Raw genomic sequence first — 20,560 nt, 5'->3', positions numbered from 1 at the left:
GCAAAAGTTTGCTTTAACTAGCTTGTGCAAGGGCTGCCTGGGCCACCTTTTTTCTCAGCCCCACATACTGCTTTGGACCCAAACTGGAAAGTACCAAGAGACCCCATCTCAAAATTAGGCACTTTCCTCCTGATCACCAAACACCTAAAGAAACCCACCCACCCTAAGGCAGGTGCACATGCGCACGTGTGCGTCCACACACACACACACACCGGTCACTCATGCTGTACTCACTGCAGGTGGAAGATAGCAGTCAGCCAGGGGCAGCATCCCTGGAAACAGAAGATCTGGGATTAGCTTCAAACACCTTTGTCTTTGGGAGGGAGATATAATCATCTTTGACATGAAACACCCATCTGAGCCCTTCTTGTATAAAAACAGCACTTCTGTTCCCAATCAGCAAGCTCCTCCCTGCCCCAAAGGAGTCTGTGCGCTCCCATTCCTTTGTAACATGCACCCTGTGCCTGGAATTCTTGCAGAAACAGCCCAAGTTTTGACAATTTGTGGAATCATATAGGCTCCAGTGTCACAGCCTGAAACTTGCATCAAGGGCTCATGAAAGTGCAGGCCAGCTCTGTAGAAACCAACATGGGTTTCTGTCGGCTTTTTCACAATGACTGTGTGAGATGTGGGACAAAGTGAGGAAACACGCCTAGCCTAACTGGACAGTCCCTTGGAGTGGGATTTTGAGAAGAAAGTGGGTATCTGTAGGTTTTATTGTCCATTGCATCTCAAACTGAATACTCCCTAAAGCTGACTGTCACCCAGCTGGGAAAGACAAATATTTGTTTGCTCCTCATTCAACAATCATTAAGCACTTACTGGGTGCCAGGTGGTGGGAAAACAGCTGGATAAGACACGGTTCCTGCCCACATCTGGTCCACAAGCTAACAGGCAAGTAAATAATTAACCGTCCCAGGAGACAAGAGCTGGGACCACAGGTTGGGGATGGGGGATTCCAAGCCCTCTGCCTGAGACTCGGTCACATTTTGTGATCCTGAGCCACCAGCTACCATCTCCCCATGGTACTTCCCAGGTTCAGGGGCCTCTGTCCATGCCGGAAAGAGCTCTCAACAACACTTGCCACTCAATATCCAGAGCACTGTGGGCCAGCCAACTGGCCCACCCAGGTCACTAGTGCCCCCCACCCCTGCCCACCCTACAGCCAAAGCAGAGCTGCCCCTCAGCCCCAGACACCAACCAGCTCGCTTTCAAAGTCACATAGGCCTGAGGAAGAAGATGACGACAACCTCTGGAATCTGGACTCACTAAAAACACAATAGGAAAGAATGACAGATCATTATTTTAAGAAGTCTGTATACCATGTCCAGTATTTTGCTGTCTCTTTGAGCTCAGGACCAAAGTTATTAGCTCTCCTCAGAAGCTGGGACAAAACAGAACTCACCCTGGGACAGCCACAGACAAGGGCCATGACCATTCCTGCATTGGGCATGACAAAGAGGCCTCCATTACATGGGACTATGCCACGGGGTAGCCCAGCCCTGTGCCCCACAGCCCAGAACCCCGGCACTGGGACTGAAAGTGACATCAAAATGTTGCCTGTGTACAATTTACTTCCCAAGATATCAGGTAAAATTTGGAATAAATACTGTACTTTTAACAAATCTAAGACACCACTGGCTGTAAGGGGCATATATTTTATGAACCACTGAGAAAGAAGAAATGCTGCCAGTTAAACTGACCAGCACTGATAATAAGTTACATCCTCATTTCAGAGATGAGAAAATGTTAAAATAATACATTTTAGAGTTGATAAACTATGGCATTTTATACTGTGGCATTTTTATCAGATCCTTTCTTCTGAGTAATCCATAAGGCTGTCCTATGTGCTGGAATTTGAGAGTTTCAGGTGTTTACAGCATTTTAGTTTTGGCTTCTGTTTTCCTTCTCCTAGCTGCACCATCCTATTTCAGATGTCACATGACATGGTGAAACAACTTTCAAAGCCTTTCTAGAGGCCTGTCTCATTTGACCTAGGGAGAAGAGAGGACAGAAAGAGACAGACCCCAAAATATTTGGGGACTTGACCAAGATCACAACCAGGGAAGTGGTGGGCCTCCCGACTTCCAAGTATTCTATTCTAGTGTGTCCATGGCCCCTCCTAGGAGTGAATGTACTGAAAATGCATCAGAAGCCCTAAAACCCCCAAAGAATCTAAGGCCCCAACACAGCTGAAGCAAGAGGGACCACCACCTTAGCCCAAGGGTCACAAATGCCAGAGCAGAGCCTGGGGAAAGACAGGGTGCTTACAGACACACTCCTGCCCCTCCCACTGGGACCATTGCAGCAGGGGAGCAGCACAGACCAACCATGTGTTTCCCCACATGCTTCCTATTGCTGTATCTGACACAGGATCCTGGGGTGTGTGACAGCCAGCTGCAGCTGGAAATTCCAGTTGTGCAGAACTAGATTCCATTTACCCCCTTGAGGTGACATGAGCTGAGAACAGCCAGAGCCCAGGGTGGAACCAGAAGGACCTGAGGCCTGGCCAAGGGAGCCTGTGCTTTCTCCAGATCCATCAGAAGCTGGCTGACTTGGGGCCATCAGCTGGCCTGCCCGGAGGGAGGGCAGGAGCAGCTTGCCCACGGTCCTGCTGTCCATCTCAATCTGCCTCACCTCAGCCCTGGCCCCAAACTCATCCATTTCAAAGATACACTTGAAAGTACTCAAGGTGAGAAAGGAAACTGGCATCTTCCTCAACCAAGTATGAAGCCCTAAGTATGAGGAGCAGTGAGGTTTTCTCCACAGCCTGAACCAACAAAGGTCATGGTCACAGCCAGGCCAATGGCCAAGACAGCTGGGCCCGGGGCCTCGGCTTTCCCACGGGCACTACAAGGGCAATAAGGAGGACCTCTTGGGTCTGTGGTGAAGAGACAACACAGTTTCTGGTACAGGCCTGCCAGGTATACTCAGTGAACACGATCTAACGTCAGCATCATGTGTGAGCCCTGCCTGGTGGGTTCACAAGCCCCCAGCCCGCACCAGTGACACACACACACACACACACATACTCTCTCACTCTCTCTCACTCTCTCTCTCTCTCTCTCTCTCTCTCTCTCTCTCTCTCTCTCTCTCTCTCTCTCTCTGTCTCTCTCATACTGGAGGTGCTGTGTCTTTTTTACCAATCAGCTTCTGACACCAGGGCAATACGGCCGTAATCCCAGAATCTTCTTCTTATGAAGGAAAACACCAATACTAAAATCTAAAAGGAGAAAAGAAACCAAGTAAAAGCAAATTGGTTGACTTCTAATTAGAAGAAACTTGTCTTAGGGCCTAGACTCAGTGGGGCCTGGAAGGGAGTCTGGTTATCCTGGAGATAAGCCCTTTGGGTGCCCAGAGTGGAGCTTGCCTGTGATGCACGTGAGGACCTGGTGCTCCAGCAGGCTCGGCCTCCATGAGTTGGGCCCTCAGCTTACCTCTCAAAGCTGGTTTTAGCTCTAAAAAAATCTGTAAATTCTAGACTATCTCTTCCCGCCCTACCCCTCCACTTGGTAGGTTCTTGGACTTGTTCCTGCCTCTCTCCCTTCCCTTGACAGGCTCCCTCCCTTCCAGGTTTAGGAAAGTAGAGAGAAACATTTTCATTAGCGTCTCCCTGCCTGCACCAGTCAGGAACTGGGGTTTTAAACATGTATCCTGTTTTCCTAAAGGGAATTCGAGAGGTTGAGTTCCTGTGGAATTTTTCTCAAGGTGGATTGGAAGTTGGTGACATCTTTTCAAAGGCAGGTGAGCCGTAGGATAACACAAGGCTTCTCAGCAAGGGCCTACCCTCTTTATCCCCACGCCACCTTCTTGCCTCCTGAGGTGTGGGCATTGCTCACCTGTCCATACTTTCCAGGCCCCTCTGGCTGTTATGTGAACCCCCCATTGCCTCCTAAAATAAAATCTGCCCCCATCAGCTCACACCACTGAAGAGTGACTGGTTCTTCTCAACCAACCTTGCTCTAGCCACAGCTGTCCCAGGGCAGGGCCCCAACCAGTCCCCAACAGCCTGCTCACCTTGGGGAACCCTCCCACTCTGGGCTGCTGGACCACAGCTCCAGGACTGCCTCCTCCATGAACCTCACCAACCATCACCACAATCCTGTCCACTCTCCCCTTTCCGCCAAGGTTGGTAGATACGACTGTGTTCTCACCCTACAAATGGGTTTTAGCTCCAAGAAATGGGTGATTTGGCGCTTAAAACACTCCTTCACATAAAAGCAACATGAGTAGCATGCAGGTTCCCACAGGGGCCCAGACCAGGTTCCCACAGAGGTCCAGAAAGACCAACAATGTGGTAAAATTCTAAAGCCACAATTTAGTCCTGAATTCTAGGGAGGGAACCTGGGATGAGCAGGAAGAACTCCCTCTACCCTTCCTGGGACTACCGCCCTCAGGGCCTGGGGCCTCCTGCCACCCCCCTGTGCCCCTAAGCCCTCCTGCCCCTTCCTCACATGTCTTGGTAGTATCAGCAGAGGCAACACAGGGCCAGCATCCCAGTGCTTTTGCAGAGAAGCACTTCTGTCCCAGCAACCCTGCCCAGCAGGGTTGAGTCAGCACAGGGAAGCAAACGGCACATTTCAAATCAGGGGATCCTTTAGAGCAAGGAGGCCTACATGAAAGGCCACTTACAGGGTCAGCTCTGAGAAGGTGGCCTTTTCCCAGTTTTCTCCTTTTCCCACATCTGATCCCATATCTGATCCTAGGCCCAGGGACCCTGGTAGGAAACTGGAGTTGACGTTCTTAAGCTGGGAATTGCAACTGTTCTAATTCCCAGCCCCGCTGTCCGCTCACACCTCTTCTCCCCGGGGACTGACCCTTCAAGAGCCTTGAAGACACAAGCTGATCACTGGGTACTGATAGCAACAATCAAAGGACCAGCAATGCATGTTCTTTCCACACACACTTTTTTTTTTTTTACCTCCATTTTGCAGAGCAGCAGCCAGAGGCCCAAAGCAGCTGTGACACAGCAAAGCCACAGAGCTGTCAAGTAGCAGAGCTGGACTCAAACCGAGGTATGTCTGGCCACTCACCTGAGTTCCCCAAAAGACCCTGGGTGGGGTGGGGTGGGAGGTGGGGTTAAACAAACCAGTAGTTGGGGCAGGGGTGGGGGGCTCACAAGGTGTCTCACCAGGAAGAAAATGACATCTATGAGCAGGACAGTAGGGACGCCACCAAAGGTGACTCCCTGCAGCACAGTGCTGTTTCTGGCCGAGCTGTAGCAGTAGGAGTCGTTGGGCCGGTCCCCAATGCCCAGCCGCTCACGGATGGACACAGCCTTGGACTGCCACAGCTCCAGGAAAGGGGGGTCAGTCATTGCGCCTGCCTCCCTGGAGAACAAGATCAGGTAGATGTTCAGGGCTCCGGCTCCCCCCTGTCCCTCAAGCCAGTGCTGGCAGAGCCAAAGGCAGGTGTCTCTCCCAGGGGCTGGAGGGGCACAGGGAGCCAGCAGCAAGGAATTGGGGTGAGGCAGGCACCAGACTCATCTGCCTGGCGGAGCCTCCAGAGAACAGCCCCATTGTAGGATCAATCCGTCAGACGGGCATGGTGGAAGGCTCATCAGGGCAGCCTCCAGACTGGGTGGGGAGTCAGGGTGGACAGGAAGAAAGGAAGGAACGGGGCTGCTGCAGAGCCCCAAGGACTGCTGCTGGGAGCCAATCCAGGGAGCCAGTGGGAGATCTGGAGTACAGCAGGGGAGGGAAGGAGAGGAGACAAGGGCAGGGAAGAGGACCCAGGAATGATAAACAAGGAAGAAGAGATGTCCAAGTACCCAACTGTTGGCCCATTGGAGCCACGGACGTGACCCTGCTCCCACTGTGCATGGAATGTCTGGCCAGGACCTCAGAGAGAGGCCCATTCCCTACACTTGTAAACTGAGGCTTAGAGGCTAATACCCTGCCCAGGATTAAGGAACGGGTCGGGCAGGATCAGGGCTCAGATCCAATCTCTGACTCCCAATTCGCTCTCTACTATACCTTGCTCTGGGGAGGGAGCAGCTGCAGGAACATGGAAGACAGGGAAGGCAGAGAGGGGAGGGGCGGAGGGGCAGGGAGTCTCCAGGTGTCCTCAGGGATGCCCCACAGCCCTGTCCTCTCACCCTTACATTCCTGGCTACCTTTGGTCTAAGTGGAAGGCCTAGCACTTCCAAAGCAAATATCGCTCTGGGCTGCTTGTTGACCTTTCCTTTCTAAGGCTCCTGGCATCCCTGGTGCAGCCAGTGGAAATCTCCAGGGTTTGTCTCCTTAGAGCAAAGGGCCCAGAATTAGTGCCCAAGTGCTGGCCCCCTTTTCACACTATCTGTGGCTGAAGAGCCAGGAAAAATGCTCAGCAGCCCCTCCCTGAAGCTCCCACCTCCCCAGATCTGGTTAGATTCCCAGGAGACTTCTGCCAGGTCTAAACAGTCTTTCTACCTGTTACAGGGACCAAAATCTTGGGGACCAGAAGCATAGTTGTGGGGAACACAAGCAGCTGTTTGAAACACCAGCAATGCTAATGTGTAGGGTGGGGATGGGAATTCCCACTTCTGACCATTAGGACTGCTGGGCTGGGACAGACTCACACACACATGACAGAAAGTTGGAGGGGGGGGCGGTTGGCAGGTCCTGGGCCTGACCCAGAGAGCTGAGTCACTCGCTCCTGTGAGAGACTTGGCAATGGCTGGAGGGTGTGATACCAGAGCCACTGAGCTGAGGGCTCTAAAGAGTCATGAAAGGTCCCTCTGGGAGACTCCCCTCCTCTAAACCCCACCAGGGGCACCACCCCAACTGATGGCCCCGGGCCACTGTGAGGCCAATGCCCACCCAGGCTGCCCACCCCACACTTACCAGACAGGCCTGTGGATGTGCCCCTTGGAGAGGTTCTCAGTTGGCGCTGACTCTGGCCACCTCTCAAGCTGCCTCAGGCCCACCACTCATTTCCTGCCTGTGGGGTGGTAAGGGCACCAGCCTTCACAGACTTCCCTAGAGGAATAGGTACAGACAGAACTGCCCTCTCCCAGTCCAGTCTGGCCTGAGCACTCCAGCACACCCACACCCACACCCACATCTCTGAACTCATCTCATATGGAGCGTTCGGCTCTTCCCAGAGGGCTCCCTCTGCCTGGCTCTCTCCCCATCCCCCAGAACAAGACCAGGTCCACACTTGCCTGCTCCCCTCGTTCTCCAGTGGGGCCCTATGGCCCCTGGAGCACCTCCCCACCAAAGTGGGACTGTGGACTCCGGGTCAGACTCACACAGCCAGCCAGAGGGCAGCTGTGCCCAAAGGCTTCCCAAGGTCTGCCGAGGGCTAGAAGCAGGGAAAAGGAGCACAGATCAAACAAGGAAGACCTGACAAGGGAAGTGGAGAGAAAACCTCATCCTCATAAAATGCTCACAGATGGGTCCCTGATGGGTGGTGCTGCAGTGGCACAAGGGGTGGTGCTGCCCTGGCCAAGGCTGCTCTACCTCAGCTCTAGGACAGCAGGGGCCCCCTGGAGGATGTACCTGGGCCCCTCATCCTCCACACCAGTCACACCTCTGAGTTATTTTCCTCTTGACAAACAGGCTCCCAGGGGTGATTTTACAAAGTGTGATAAGAACTTTTACAAAGTATGATATCAGCCAGCACATACTGCCAGCTGGAGAGGGAGCCTTAGGTCTCCCCAGACAGAGGCCTGTCCCATCTGCCTCCTCCAGGTGAGGCACACTGGTGGGGCACAGCTCTGGGGGCTTGCTGTCTCTCTGAGACCCTCCAGCCCAGAGGTAGCCTGTCCCCGCATGGAACACATGTGAAGTCCAGATGCTGCTGAGACATGGCCATCCCCCCAGGCCAGCCCTGCCGCATCTTCCTACACAGGCACACCCTGGGAGGGCAGCTGGGACTCACCCACCACAGCATGGCCTGCCAGGCTGAGAAGGGGAAGGAGGGAAAGAGGGGACTCAGCTGACAGTGACCAGGGGAGCTGGCTCAGGGGGCAAAAGGCTGATGGTGTCAGGCAGGGGCCAGACCAGCAAGTAGGCCCTGAGGTCACAGGTGCCATGCCTGGCTTACACCTTTGCTCCTCCCCTCCAGAGCATTCTACATCCCACATTTGCTGTGTATGCATATGTGAAGGCCTAGCACTTAGCCCTGCCTTCCAGAGCTCTCCATTTGTCATCTCATTCCTAGACAATTCCTCCAGGGTAGAAAAGCCAAGGACCCAGGCCCAGGACCCAGGTGAGCAGCAGGTGATTCAGCCCCCAACTCAAAGTTCAGCCCATGTGCACCCCAGACCCCGGTTGTAGGACAGAGAGCTGAATCCAACAGCTGGTCTCAAATGTACTACCACCAAGTAAATTACCAATCCCTGAATTGGCTCTGGCCGAGCACTTGATGACCCCTAGGCCTCCCTTCCAGAAATGCTGCAGGGAGTGTGTATTACTGGCTTTTGCAAGAAGACACCATGCAATCTCTTCCGGTTTTGTTATGATAACAGGGAAACTACTAGCAGCTCCAGCCCTCCTGCCACAGGGGTTAATGCTGCCCCTCCGGATGCAGAAGGCTGCCAAGTAAAAGCGAACTTCTCCTTAAAGAACCACCAAACAGGGCCAGCTGTTTGCCTCCACAGATTTCCGCCCTGGAGCACCCAGGAAATGCAACTGCCTCTGGCTGCAGGTAGAGGCAGTGTACCTGGCAGGCAGTCACCTGAACAGGCTCTGGCATTAGGGTCCCGGCACCTTGTCACTCAGACAGGTGGCTTGACCATTCTGTGCCTTGGCTTTCTGCTCCATAAAACAGGCCAGAGATGTTTCTCTTACAGGACTGTGGGAGGCAAACACCTAAGACAATGTCACAAAGCCCTTCGCCCAGGGCCTGGCTCTGGTGAGCCCTTGAAAGCTGTTTGCCTTCATTTTAAGTCACCCCTCCAGCTAATGGCAGGACCCCATCTGATGTTTTTTCGCTGTTAGAGCCCGAAGAACAGCCAAAAGAGATCTTTGCCCCAACACTGAACAAACAAGAGGGTGGTGCAAAGGGAAAGGAGGCCTCAGTTTCTGTTCACATCAAGGACAAGCAGACTCAGGACCCTGACAGGTGTCAGGATAGAAGAAGGGAGAAAGACAGGGGGCATGCAGGAGGGAAAAGGGAGAAATTTGGGCTGTTTTTCCAGTAAGGGATGACCTGGAGTCTTCACTCAGCCTGGGTGAGTTCCCATGACCCTGCAGAAGCCAGGGCCTCAGAAAGGCCCCAGGATGCCCCCCAGCCCCTGGTGCCCACTGCTCCTGCACAAGTGAGCACAATCCACTGGCTTAGCCTGAAGCCACCAACACCGGAATACAGCCACACAACTTCAGGGTGTAAGGAAGCTGGGCGGTCATGGGGTCTACCATGCTGTCCAGTCCTGCCCTTCCAGACACTGCCTGAGACTGAAAGATGGAGGCCGCTACAGGTCTCACCCCAGGTAGCCAGTCTTATCAGGCCCCTGAACCTAGCATTTCTGGTTTCTTGACTGAGCTCTTCCTCCCCTCCCCTCCTCAGGCCCCCATCTGCTTCCTAGGACTCCACTGGGGCTGGTGCCACTGATTGATGAGGGGCAGCCCAGGTGCCTTTCCCAGGCCTGCCCGGCGCACAGTCCCGGAAGGAAGAGCAGGAAGGCCCACCCCTGGCAAGGCTGGAATTCGGATTCCCGCTGACAAGTGCTTAAAAAGAAGGGTAGGGGAAGAGAGGCTTGAGCCTTAAAAGTGGAAAGCCCGTGGAGCCTCGGAGGGGAGGTCCGGAGAGGCTGTCAGGAAGCCTGGGCGGCTGGGGTCGAGGTTCTGCGCGGCCCGGGAGGACACGACCTCCCAGCTGCCGGGGCCTTCGGGGATGGGGGCTGCGTCCCTGGCCGGACCTTTGGCACAGCGTCCCTTGCAGAGCCCTGTCCAGCCGGTCCGGGAAGCAGGAGCATTGCCATTCGGCGCCCCTTCCCACCTACCTGCGGCGGGCAAGCGGCTGTCCGGTCCACTTGGCCGGGAGGGCTGTGTTTCCACTTCTTAAAGTTACAAAGTGAAACTCCGGCGCCTCCTGCACATGCGCAGAGCTGCGGCACCGCCTGCCCAATTTGCACCCCCGCTACCCCGTGGGGACCCTGAAGCCCTTCGCGTCTCGGTTCTCACCCCCTGCTGCTCCCCATCCCCGGGGCTCCCTCACAGGCCTCGCTCCCTGATCCTCGCCGTCCCCCCCCCCCCCGCCCCCACGGCCCCGCGGTCCTCGCCCCGCCGAGCCTGAGCTCCTCGCGGTGGGTGCAGTCCCCGCGCAGCCGGCTCGCTTCCCGCGACAAGGGGGCGCCCCCTGAGAGGCGTCCTGTCATCCGCCTCGGCACGTCTCCAGAGCCCGAGCGAGAGCGGCTCGGGGAGGCCCGGGCCAAGTTCAGTGTGGGCGCGGCCCGGGGACGCGCGGGAACAGCCTCTGCAAGCTTGAGGTGGTTCCTGTAGGGCTCTGAATTTCCTCGACGGGACCCCAGTCCCCGCAGCTACCGGACCGGCTCCCCGCCCCTCTAAGCAGCCAGGACCTCGAAGGCCCGGTGGTTCCATGTGTGTCCCTAAGGGGAAGTGGGGCTGGTTCCAGAGGCTCTCCTGGCCCCGACCGTCCCACAAGTGCGCGGCGCCCAGCTGAGCGCTGCGTGTCTGCCTGGCGGGCACCAGCGCATCTCCCGCAAGCCCGCAGATGAGCCACCGCGACTGGATTGCAAGCCGGCCCCAAGTGCGGAGCCGGGAGCGCAAGAACGCGGGAAAGATGCGGGGCAATGAGGCACGGGACACGGGAAGCTCTGGACATATCTCTGGACATATCACCGGGTCAGGGGTCACAGGGACCAGGGCGTGGAACCCGGTTCAGGCCAGGAAGCAGAACTGGGTCAGCGAGGACCGCGCGCACAGAGGAACAGACGTGCACCGCTGCATGCCTTGTCCCTCAGGCCTGGGTTTCCCATCTGTGAGTGAGGTCTGGGACCCAAACTCACCTCAGGTCCCCACCAGCACTAAGTCCCTAAGTCCTGACCAGCTCTCACCCGCACAGGTAGGTGCTGCTGTGCAGGCTCTCTGGTCTCTCTTCCCCACTTGGGCTTGGCCTTTCATCGTAATGATAAAGGAGTTGTCCCTACCTCCTGCCCTGACTCTAGCACCAGCCTGTGGCTCTCTGGAGTGCGGAGTTGGGGGATCTCCTCCTGCTTCTCGGTCTTTTCTGTTCCATCTGGCTTACCCACCCTCACCCCCCAAACTCCAGCCACTAGTTGTTTCCCAAAGTTTGCCAGTGGCCCCTGTGCTCAGCCCTTGTCCCTGTCCCTCTCAGCAAATGCCTTGACATGTCTCCTACATCCAAGTCACAGCTTAAAAGCCCTTGCAATCTTAACATTCTAAAATGTTACACCCAACACTTTCAACATTTGCTCCCTCCACCTGCCCCAAAATCTAAAGGAATGACTCACATTCTTGCAGTAGGGATGATTTGGATCACAGACATTATTTTGTTGCAAACAGAATAGAAATAAAGCCCACTCACTCTGCCCAGAAAGTAAAAATGTCAACAATAACAAGATTTCTGCCTCGGTTTTAAGAGATGGGTACACTAGAATCTGAATGCATGTCAATCCTGGCTTCCTGCATTTAGCCATCTCCCTAGTTTTCTAATCAGGGAGACCTAATACCTATAGAACTTTCTGTCCCCTCACAATTTGCAGGGTTCTAGGTAAAACAGAGAAATACAGATTAAGTGTGTTTTGTTTGTTTCTTGCAAAATGGTATTATCTGGGCTAGAAATGACAACCCATACATGACCCTAGCTCCTAGGCCCAGAGTGGCAGCTGGATCTCCCACCCACAGCACAGACCTCAGCCAGGATCCAGTAAAAGGACAAGGAAACAATACCAAATCAAGGGTTCTGCTCTTAGGTTAGAGAATCTACACAGATAAGTGCTTAGGATATAGTGCAGTACAAAATTTTAAAAGCAGAGAATACTGGGTGGGAGCTACCCAGTGACCAAGGCGTCCTGTTCCAGGGATGTGGTAATTAGGAGAGGAACTGACTTCAAAGAAAGCAAGTCCAGCGCTCAGCTGGAGGACAGAGCATTTGCCCATTTCCCATTTGGTAATCCCCACCTCTCCTGGTGCTCAAGAACACTTCTGAAGCAAACAGGAATCAGATCCCTCAAGGACTACCCTCCCTGCGGCTCCAACTTCCTTGGCACTGGCGCCCCATCTGAGGCACAGCTGCACTTCTGCACCCTCATGTTGGGTAGGCTGACCACCTGCGGCCTGAGCCTGCCCCCCTCCTTGACGCTGACAATCATGGGCAGCGAGGTCATCTCCGAGGCGACGCACTGCCTTGGCCCCAGAAACGGCCACTTGAAGGTCAGGGGCTCCGGAGGCTGCTGGCAGGTGCCCACACACTCGTAGGCCAGGAAACCCGGGGGCTCCAGGACCCAGTGCTCAGCCCACTTCATGTCCTGCAGGTCAATGTACATCTCCCGGCGGCAGCAGCGGGTGCCCACGGGCCCTGGCTCCTCAGGACCACAGTTGCCCTGAGCTCTGTGGGGCAAGGAGAGGCAGGGGCACTGGTCAGCTGGGAGGGCCGAGGTCAAGGGCCCCGGAAGTTGAGGGGTGGGGCGCGGCTAGTGGACCGTCTCGGAGTGAGATTCATGATCCATCTCTCATTGTGCCCCTAACTGCAGGGTGTTTGTGATGAGGGTGGACAGCTAGAAACAACCAAAGAGTAAATCCTAAGTGATACCACTCCTCAGAGGCAGAGGAGACCTTTTCCGTGCTAGTTCTTCCCCAGGGTACCTGCGGAGACACCGCCCCAACCGGCTTAATTCCCCGCTAGCTGGCCCGTGGGCTCCCGGCTGACCCGCGACGCCTACCCATAGTCCCTGAGGTCCAGAGCGTGCAGCTCCAGCTGGGGCTCGCCCTGCCCCGCGGCCCGCGGCCCCTGAGAAGCGAAGCGGACCAGCTGGTGGGCGCTGGAGGCCAGCGGGCCCAGGTGCTCCCTCTGCACTGACACCTGCAGCAGCAGCGGCTGCCGGGGCCGACTCAGCTGCTGCCAGAAGTGCACGGCCTCCGTCACGTCGAAGGCCCTCCAGCCGCTCTCGTGGACGGACACCAGCCTGCGCCACCACACGGACACAGGCCTGAGCGGAGGGCGACCCGCGCGGCGGCGGGGACTGGGTGGCGTCCCCGCCCCTCGGGGTGCCCCGCCCCCGGCCCCGCCCCGCCCCGCCCCACCTGGAGTCCACCAGGGAGGTGCGGTTCGAGCCATCGTCGCGGACGTGCAGCCACTGGACGGTGACGCGCGCTCGGTCGCTGCGCGGGGACAGCCGCTCGTGCCTGCGGAGCGCGGCCTTGGGGACCGGCTCCTGGAAGAGGCGCAGCACGGCCTGCACCAGCTCGCTCTCGGGCGGCAGTCGCTGCTCCAGGTGGAACACCAGCAGGTGCGCGGAGGCTTCGGACGCCAGGAACCTGCCAGCCACCTCTGGGGACAGGGCCGGGGTCAGGGGAGCCCTCCGCACTCGGGGGGTGTGAGGATGGCAGAACCACAGAGTGGGTGGCCAGGCGGGAGAAATCGGCCCCTGTCCTGTCTCCCTGGGCCAAGCTTTTACATGGGCATGTCCCTCGGGTCTGGGACCCAGTTCGTACAGTCTACCCGCAGCAGGCAGGGGCCGCTCTGGCACCCAGAGCTGACAGGCCTACCTCAGCTGACATTTAAGTGTCAGAATCCTCACCTGGGGCACCTGCCTTTGGGGCTGGCTCTGGAGGTGAGCCCCAGGCCCAGGGGGTGATAGGCTGAATGGAATTCAAGCCAGCCTTGTCCCTGACAGCTGAGTGGCAGGTGTTACACTGTAGTTAATTCTTCGGTTACCCATGAATGATCTCTCCATGATCATGCACTTTACAGTCACAGCCCCAGGAGACCAGTCAGACATCATCATACCAATGTTGCAGAGAAGCGAGCAGGTTGGGAGCCTTATTTTAAAACCAATTGCTCAAGGTCAGGGAATCCCAGAAACCCTGGCTCCCCCCCAGCACTGAGGCAGAACCGGGCTGCATCATCCTCTCCACCCTCCTCTTCTCTGATGCCTCCACTTGGGCAGCGGGTCCCAGGGGCCCACCTCCTCCCGACCCTGAGATATAGGGCCCTTGGTGCAGGCAGAGACCAGACCAGGGACCCCGCTCAGCCACCTCAGAGGCAGAGGTTCCCCCCACCCGCGTGGCCCCTGGCCCTCGGGCAGCCTCCCCCTGCAAGGACCAGGCTGCAGCAAGGGAGGAGGCCTCACCTCGGAAGTTTTGGCTGAACCTCTTCCCTCGGGATCGGGCTCCGTGGCCTCGCTGCAGCAGGGACACGTACTGGGCCCTCACGTGGCCAGGGGTGTCTAGCTCCTCCACATTGGCCTTATCCAGGGTGGGCACCTCCCTGAGGTGCAGCTGCTGCAGCAGGCTGCCCAGGATCTGCTCCCCTGTCAGGGCCACCCCGGGGCCGGCCGGGGGCAGCACCCAGAGTGCCCAGCAGAGCCACAGGGGCCTCATGGTGCCGTTCGGGAGGAGCAGGAACGGAGCAGAAGTGTCCCTGGAAGAGGCTCCAGGAGGGGCCCAGCTGGGTTGCTGAGAGCCAGGCTGGCCAGCTTTATAGGCAGCCCTGGGCTGGGCGTGGGTGGAGGAAGGGAGGCTGAGGGGGAGGGAGGTCACACCCTCAGACCTCCTGGGAGCTCAGCAGCCAGACTGGTCCGTGAGCCCGAGGTGGGGGCTGTCTACAAGGGGCACAGATGTCTATGTCGATGTGGACAGCTGGCTGCTGCCAGCTGTACAGTGGTCATGAACCTCTACTTGGCTCTAGGGTGTCTGACCAGTTAAATAAAAAAGCTTGTTTCCTGGAGTAGAAGTAGGGATCTAATGCTCTGGCAAATTCCTAGTTTCCACAGGCAGAGCCAACTAGAGTCCTGATGTGTGGCTCCAGAGTTCTGTTCTTTGCTGCAACTAAGCTGCCCACTCAGCACCAGGGTTCTCCCAGCAGGGGCCAATACTGCCTGCAAAGAGGAGGTTTGGCTTATTGTTCAGAGGGCTTCTGGGGCTGTGAGAGCCTGGGCTGTTCACCGTTGGGAAATCCAGTGCTTCCCACTGTTCTGAGGGACCTTCTTAGGCAAGGCAGTCTGGGATAATTTAGCACCAACGGGGTTTTGTCGAATGATGAACACCATCCTCTCCCCCTTCCTGGCTTTTCATGTATTCAGAGATTAGAGTTGAAATGACCTTCCAGTTCACGGCCTCATCCAATTTTTTGAGCCAAGAAAATCAAGGCTCAGAGAAGCGATGACTTGCCCAAGTTCACACAGTTAACAGTGGATGCCTGCATAAAGTCAGGTCTTCCAATTCCAGGCCTGAGTTCTTTCCACACCCTCAAGCTATTTCCTGCTTGAGCTCTCCCTGACCCCTGAGGCTAACCAAATGGACTCAAATGGTTGGGGCAGGGGGCTAGTACCCCAGTGTCCTGAGGCTTCCCCAACATGAATGTGGGTTTGCAGATGGTTGATGAGTTTTAACAGGGAAATAAAACAATTGGGCAATCAGCCAGAGGCAGGGCTGCTAGATATAATACAGGATACAATTTGGGACACACTTAGACTAACAGATTATTTGTTGATTATCTGACATTCAAATTTCACTGGGAGTCCAGTATTTTTATTTACTAAATCTAGCAACCCTAGCCAGAGGTCAAAAAGAAGAAAGCAAATGTGGATTGGGAGACATTTTACAATGGGCTGATTAGCTGTCTGGGGGAGGGTAGTCCCCACCCTTTGTCATGTAGAAGAGAGAGCTAGCTTCCCCCCACCTGTCTGGCCCAACTCTTTGCTGGGTCAGGTCTGCTAGAGATGGTAAATAGGCTGCCCTGAGGGAGAAGAGGGGGCAAGGGAAGGGGGCGCCAGTACCCCTGATTGAGGTCCAACATGGACCTGGCCCTGGGCCCAGAGCTGAAGACAACGTGGTGGGCAGTGGCCTGGTTGTGCTGGGGTGTGTTCGCACCCACATAGTCCTGGAGAGAGGGGGACTGGGGCAAGTGAGGAGCAGGGCCGTGTATCCATGACCACCCTCCTGCCCCTATTAGGCCGGGATTTGACCCCAAACAAAGTCCAGGCTGCCTGGTGAGGGCTCAAGAAAACGTGGAGGTCAGAGAAGAGGTCACTCTCCACGAGGAGAAACTGGACCGGGGCCAGGCCTCAGAACTAAAAGGGACTCTGAGGTCTGAGGTCAGTGAAGGTTGGAGCCCAGGAGCAGGTTGTCAGGATCACAGCCAGAGTCTGGATCTGGATGTGGGCAACTGCAGGGGGGCTCCTGTCCCCTTCCTGGCCAGGAGCAAACACTACTCTGGGCTGCCCCAAGACCCCACCCATTAGCCTCCCTGACCCCAGGCCTGGGGCCCATGTGGCTCCCTAGGGTCTTCAGATGCCCTGGGTGGGCCCCCCTTTCTCCCAGAGCCTTTGGGCTCAGCAGGCTGGCCCTTCCCTGGGGCTCCCTGGTCAGGAATAAGGCCTATGGTTCAGTTCACCAGGCCTTTCCTGGCAAGGCTGAGTCCTGGGTCCAGTCCTTGCCAGGCCGGTACTGGCCTGCGGCCTCAGGTGGGTTTTCAACTTTCTTCAGTATGTGTCTTCCTATAAAATGGAGGTAATTACCTTTTTTGCAAGGAGCTTGGCTGCACTAATGGAGCTGCCAACAGAGTGCCCAGCACACACAGTACTGCTCAAGAAATAGGAGCCTTTCACACCATTATCAATTTTTATATTTCCCTTTTTAAAAATGTAAGAATGTTTCTTGGTTATTTTTATGATTAACACACCTGGTACAAAATCATAAGGTGGAGAAAGGCAGCCATGAAAGGCCAGTCTCTCTTCTTTGTTCTCATTTGGCATTTCACTTCCCTGGACAGGCTGCACTTTACAAAGAAACATACAAATATTTTTTCCCACCACATAAACCTTACTGATCTATCAAATGACCTATACCCTCTTTTTGAAGTTATAATTTTACTTTATCATGATAATTTTATTTTTTAAATGGTACAGTGGAAAGTCTCTCCCACCCCTGGCCCCCCTTCTCTAGAGACAGCAAGTGTTATCAGTTCAATTGATCTGAAGGGCCTTATTGTTTCTCCTGGCCTCTTTGACATCAGAATTTATCTCATCACTTACCTCACCTGCTGCCAGCCAGGTGACAGTTGAGACACATCAGTGCAGCAGCCTTCTGATGACGCTTGGTATATTAGCCTGCTTGGGCAAACCACACACTGGGGGCTGAAGCAACAGAAACTGATTTTCTCACAGGTCTGGAGGCTGGAAGTCCAAGGTTGGCAGGGTTGGTTTCTTCTGAGGCCTCTCTCCTGGGCTTGCAGATGGCCACTTTCTCGCTGTGCCCTTACCTGGTCTTTCCTCTGTGCACACACCTCCCTGCTGTCTCTGCGTCCAAACCTCGTCTTGGGACAGCCGTCCTACTGGATCAGGGCCCACTCTAACAGCCTCGTTTTACTTTGATCGTCTCATTTTACTTTAATCGCCTCTTTAAAGGCCCATCTCCAAATACAGTCACACTCTGAGGTCCTGGGCATTAGGGCTTCAAAATAGGGATTTGTGGGGGATACAGACTGGACAAAGTAAGCTCCAGCATCAGGAGCACTTGGGTTTGAGGAAATACCATAGTTACTGCTTCTGAGAATTTCTATGCACATACAAGCAGATGCATTTTTCCCTTTCTTTTACAACTTGATGGGTAGCATACTACACATACTGTCTTATACTTTTTCCTCTTTTACTTAACATATCTTGTAGAACCTTCCCTATAGTACTGCTTCATCTTGGCTTTTATTTTACTACTACGTAAAATTTCTTTGTATAGATGTACCACAATTTATGTAACAAAATCCTGTTAAATGGTTATTCAGATTGTTTATGATTGTTTTCAACTGTTTGCTGTTACATAGCATGCTGCAATAAATCATCTAATATAAATGCAGCCTTATATATTTATGAATGTATCTTTTGGATAAATGTCTACAAGTGGATACACTGGTTACAAGATAATAGTATTTTTCATTTTCAGGGATATTGCCAAATTGACTTCCATTTACACGAGCAACAAATGAGAACACAGCCTCATCAGTACATAAAAAATGTAAGAGAAGCATTAAAGACTAAAACTTAAAGTTTTAAGAGTCATTAAAGACCAAACTTAAAAAGCTATGAAACATTTGAAATAATAGATGAAAAATAGCACTTCACTGTAGTCTTAATTTGCATTTATTTTATTATTTTGAGGTTGAGCTTTTTTTCACACATGTAAAGCCATTTATGTTTCCATTCCTGAGAACTGTTTGTTCATACATTGTGTCCATTTTTCTATTGAGTTGCCCTTTTTCTCTTATTGTTTATAGATAGATTTCTTATTGATTTAGGGATGTAACCCTTTCTCTGTTGCAAATATTACAAGTATTTCCCTCTGGTTTATAAGACTTGTTTTTGCTGGGTTTTGCCACACTGTAATATTTTTATTGAATTGTGCTAAATTTATAGATTAATTTAGGAAACATTGACATCTTCCCATCCAAGGACACAGTTTGTCTTTTCTTCATTCATTAAGTCTTTTTAAAAATTGTTCTTGGTCTTACTTACATCTTAAATGTAACTTGTCAAATCAATTACTGGGTAATTTATATTTTTTGTTGTTATTGGAAATGGCATCTTTACTCCATGGCACTGCTTGAGTATTGATTGCATCACTGAAGACTATTGATTTCTCTGTACCAATTTAAACCCAGCCTCCTTTCTGAATAATCTTATCATTTGTAGTAGTTTTAGTTGCTTCTCTTTTATTTTTTCTAGGTACAAAATCTTAATGTTGGCCAATAATGATAATTTAATTCTTTTTCAGAGTTTATCCCTCTGCTTTCTTTCTTATTTCATTCGCTAGTATCTCCAGAACAATGTTAAGGAAGAGTGCTGATAGTAGACATCATTGTCTTGTTGCTGGTTTAATTAGACTCCTGGTTCCCCACTAAGCGTGAGTCTTACAGTTGAAATAAATGCATTTTATCATGTTAAAGAAGTATCCAAAATAGTTTTATAAAATGAAGAATGGACATTGAAGAAAATCAGTGAAGATCTGGGGCAGCAAGAACTCCCCTGTGTTGCTGCTGAGAGTGTAAAGTGATGTGGCTGCTCCAGAGAACTCCCAGGCAGCATCTACTGCAGTTCAAGATGCCACATTACCCAAAGACCTAGAAAGCCTGCTCAGTTGGACACAAATGCATGTCCACAGATGGTTCCAGCCACACCATTTCTAAGAGCCTAAACAGAAACAACTCACCAAACACATCTATTGACAGTGTAATGGGTAAATAAAATGTAGTCTAGTCTTACACAGAATATGAACCAAAGCCATTTGTAACATTAGTGATTAACCCAAACAGAACATTGAGCAGAAGAGGCCAGATATGAAAGATGTATGATCCCATTTATTGAGAATCAAATGAGGCCATCCTATAGTGTTTAGAGATGTATTCCTAGGAGATACATCTGTGTTTTCTTAGGAAAGAAAAAAATAGTTAGTGCTAATAATGATAATTTTGCTTCTTGTTTCTAATATTTACACTTCCAATTTCTTTCTCTAGTCGTTCACTTAGAGTATTTGTGGTCATTGTACACACAAATTTTTTAAGAAATGTCACTAGGCTAGCAGTGATTTTGACTTGTCAATTTCCTTCTTAACTGCTTTGTAATACAATTACAGTTTTTTTGTACTATCAATAATACACATACTGTACTACTGTTCCCTTGCCCCCACCTACCAGTGACCTGAGGAGATGAGGGGAGTCAGCGCCACTGGAGCCCTGGGCCCGCACCCATCTCAGTGTGTGGCCTGCTCATAGCCAAGCAGGCTCCAGGGTGAGGGGGAACTGTTCTTCACACACTGCTGTCCCCCTGGGGCTGGCAAAGAGCGGGCCTGGCTCCTGGCCTGAGTGACTGGATCAGCCTTTGTGGAAAGCCTTTATCCTGAGCTCTCCCTCTGAGATCCCAGACTCACAGGGTTTTACCCTGGCCCTTGGCCAGAGAACTGGTTAGGACCCTTGATGTGGCATCCCGGACATTCTACTCAAGGCCCAGGCTCCCTCCCTCTTAGCTCCCACTTGTCTAACCTCCTCCTACCATTCCTCCACCCCCACCACCCCTGCCCACCCACAGCAAGCTCGGCAAGGAAGACCTTGAATTGCTCACTGATAGACCCCAGGACCTATTATGGTGGCAGGCACAGCACAGGCTCAATAAATGCTGAGTAAACACCTGGCCCTTGCCTGCCTGTGAACATTTGCTACAGTTCTGGGACTGCAATTTAAAACCTGTACATCTTCCTACTGAAGTCCCACTGTCCTACATGGAGCAAAACACCCTTCCACAAGGGGACTCATCAATGGTTCCCCAGAATCAGGACATGTGCCATCTACCTGGCCATTTTAGGCTCCTTATGCACTGACCCAAGGCTAAAAAAATGAGCCATTTGCTGGCTGGTGTGACTGATTCCAATGACAGGGTGGGGTA

General features: G+C 53.2%; 2 protein-coding genes across 10 annotated transcripts in view; both read right to left on the bottom strand.

The window, feature by feature from the left end:
* The window catches only part of TMEM63A (transmembrane protein 63A), a 29,576-nt gene extending 19,412 nt beyond the window's left edge, over positions 1-10,164 (bottom strand). For 2 of the 9 annotated variants that reach the window (XR_012122739.1, XR_012122740.1), the window contains exons 1-6: positions 9,929-10,164; positions 6,825-6,959; positions 5,120-5,330; positions 3,144-3,223; positions 1,202-1,268; positions 235-272 (exon numbers count right to left, since the gene is read on the bottom strand). Coding sequence is in view for 7 of the 9 variants with exons in the window: in XM_073216644.1 (XP_073072745.1) it covers positions 235-272; positions 1,202-1,268; positions 3,144-3,223; positions 5,120-5,317 (383 nt within the window). In the remaining 2 variants the exon portion in view is untranslated. Of the gene's footprint in view, positions 1-234; positions 273-1,201; positions 1,269-3,143; positions 3,224-5,119; positions 5,331-6,824; positions 6,984-7,140; positions 7,285-9,928 lie in introns of all 9 variants that reach the window. The other 7 variants (XM_073216644.1, XM_073216643.1, XM_073216641.1 and 4 more) reach the window with 7 other exon arrangements.
* A 1,693-nt stretch (positions 10,165-11,857) lies between these two features.
* Positions 11,858-20,149, bottom strand: LOC108402589 (left-right determination factor 1). Its single transcript, XM_037008874.2, has 4 exons — positions 14,261-20,149; positions 13,212-13,458; positions 12,851-13,093; positions 11,858-12,518 (listed from the first exon to the last, which is right to left on the bottom strand). Exons 1-4 carry the CDS (start codon positions 14,508-14,510, stop codon positions 12,146-12,148), a joined length of 1,113 nt encoding a protein of 370 aa, XP_036864769.1. The 5' UTR covers positions 14,511-20,149; the 3' UTR covers positions 11,858-12,145.
* Between the last annotated feature and the right edge of the window lie 411 nt (positions 20,150-20,560).

Source organism: Manis javanica, chromosome 11 (assembly GCF_040802235.1).
Source record: "Manis javanica isolate MJ-LG chromosome 11, MJ_LKY, whole genome shotgun sequence".
NCBI lineage: Eukaryota > Metazoa > Chordata > Mammalia > Pholidota > Manidae > Manis > Manis javanica.
This window is presented reverse-complemented; position numbering and strand designations above follow the sequence as displayed.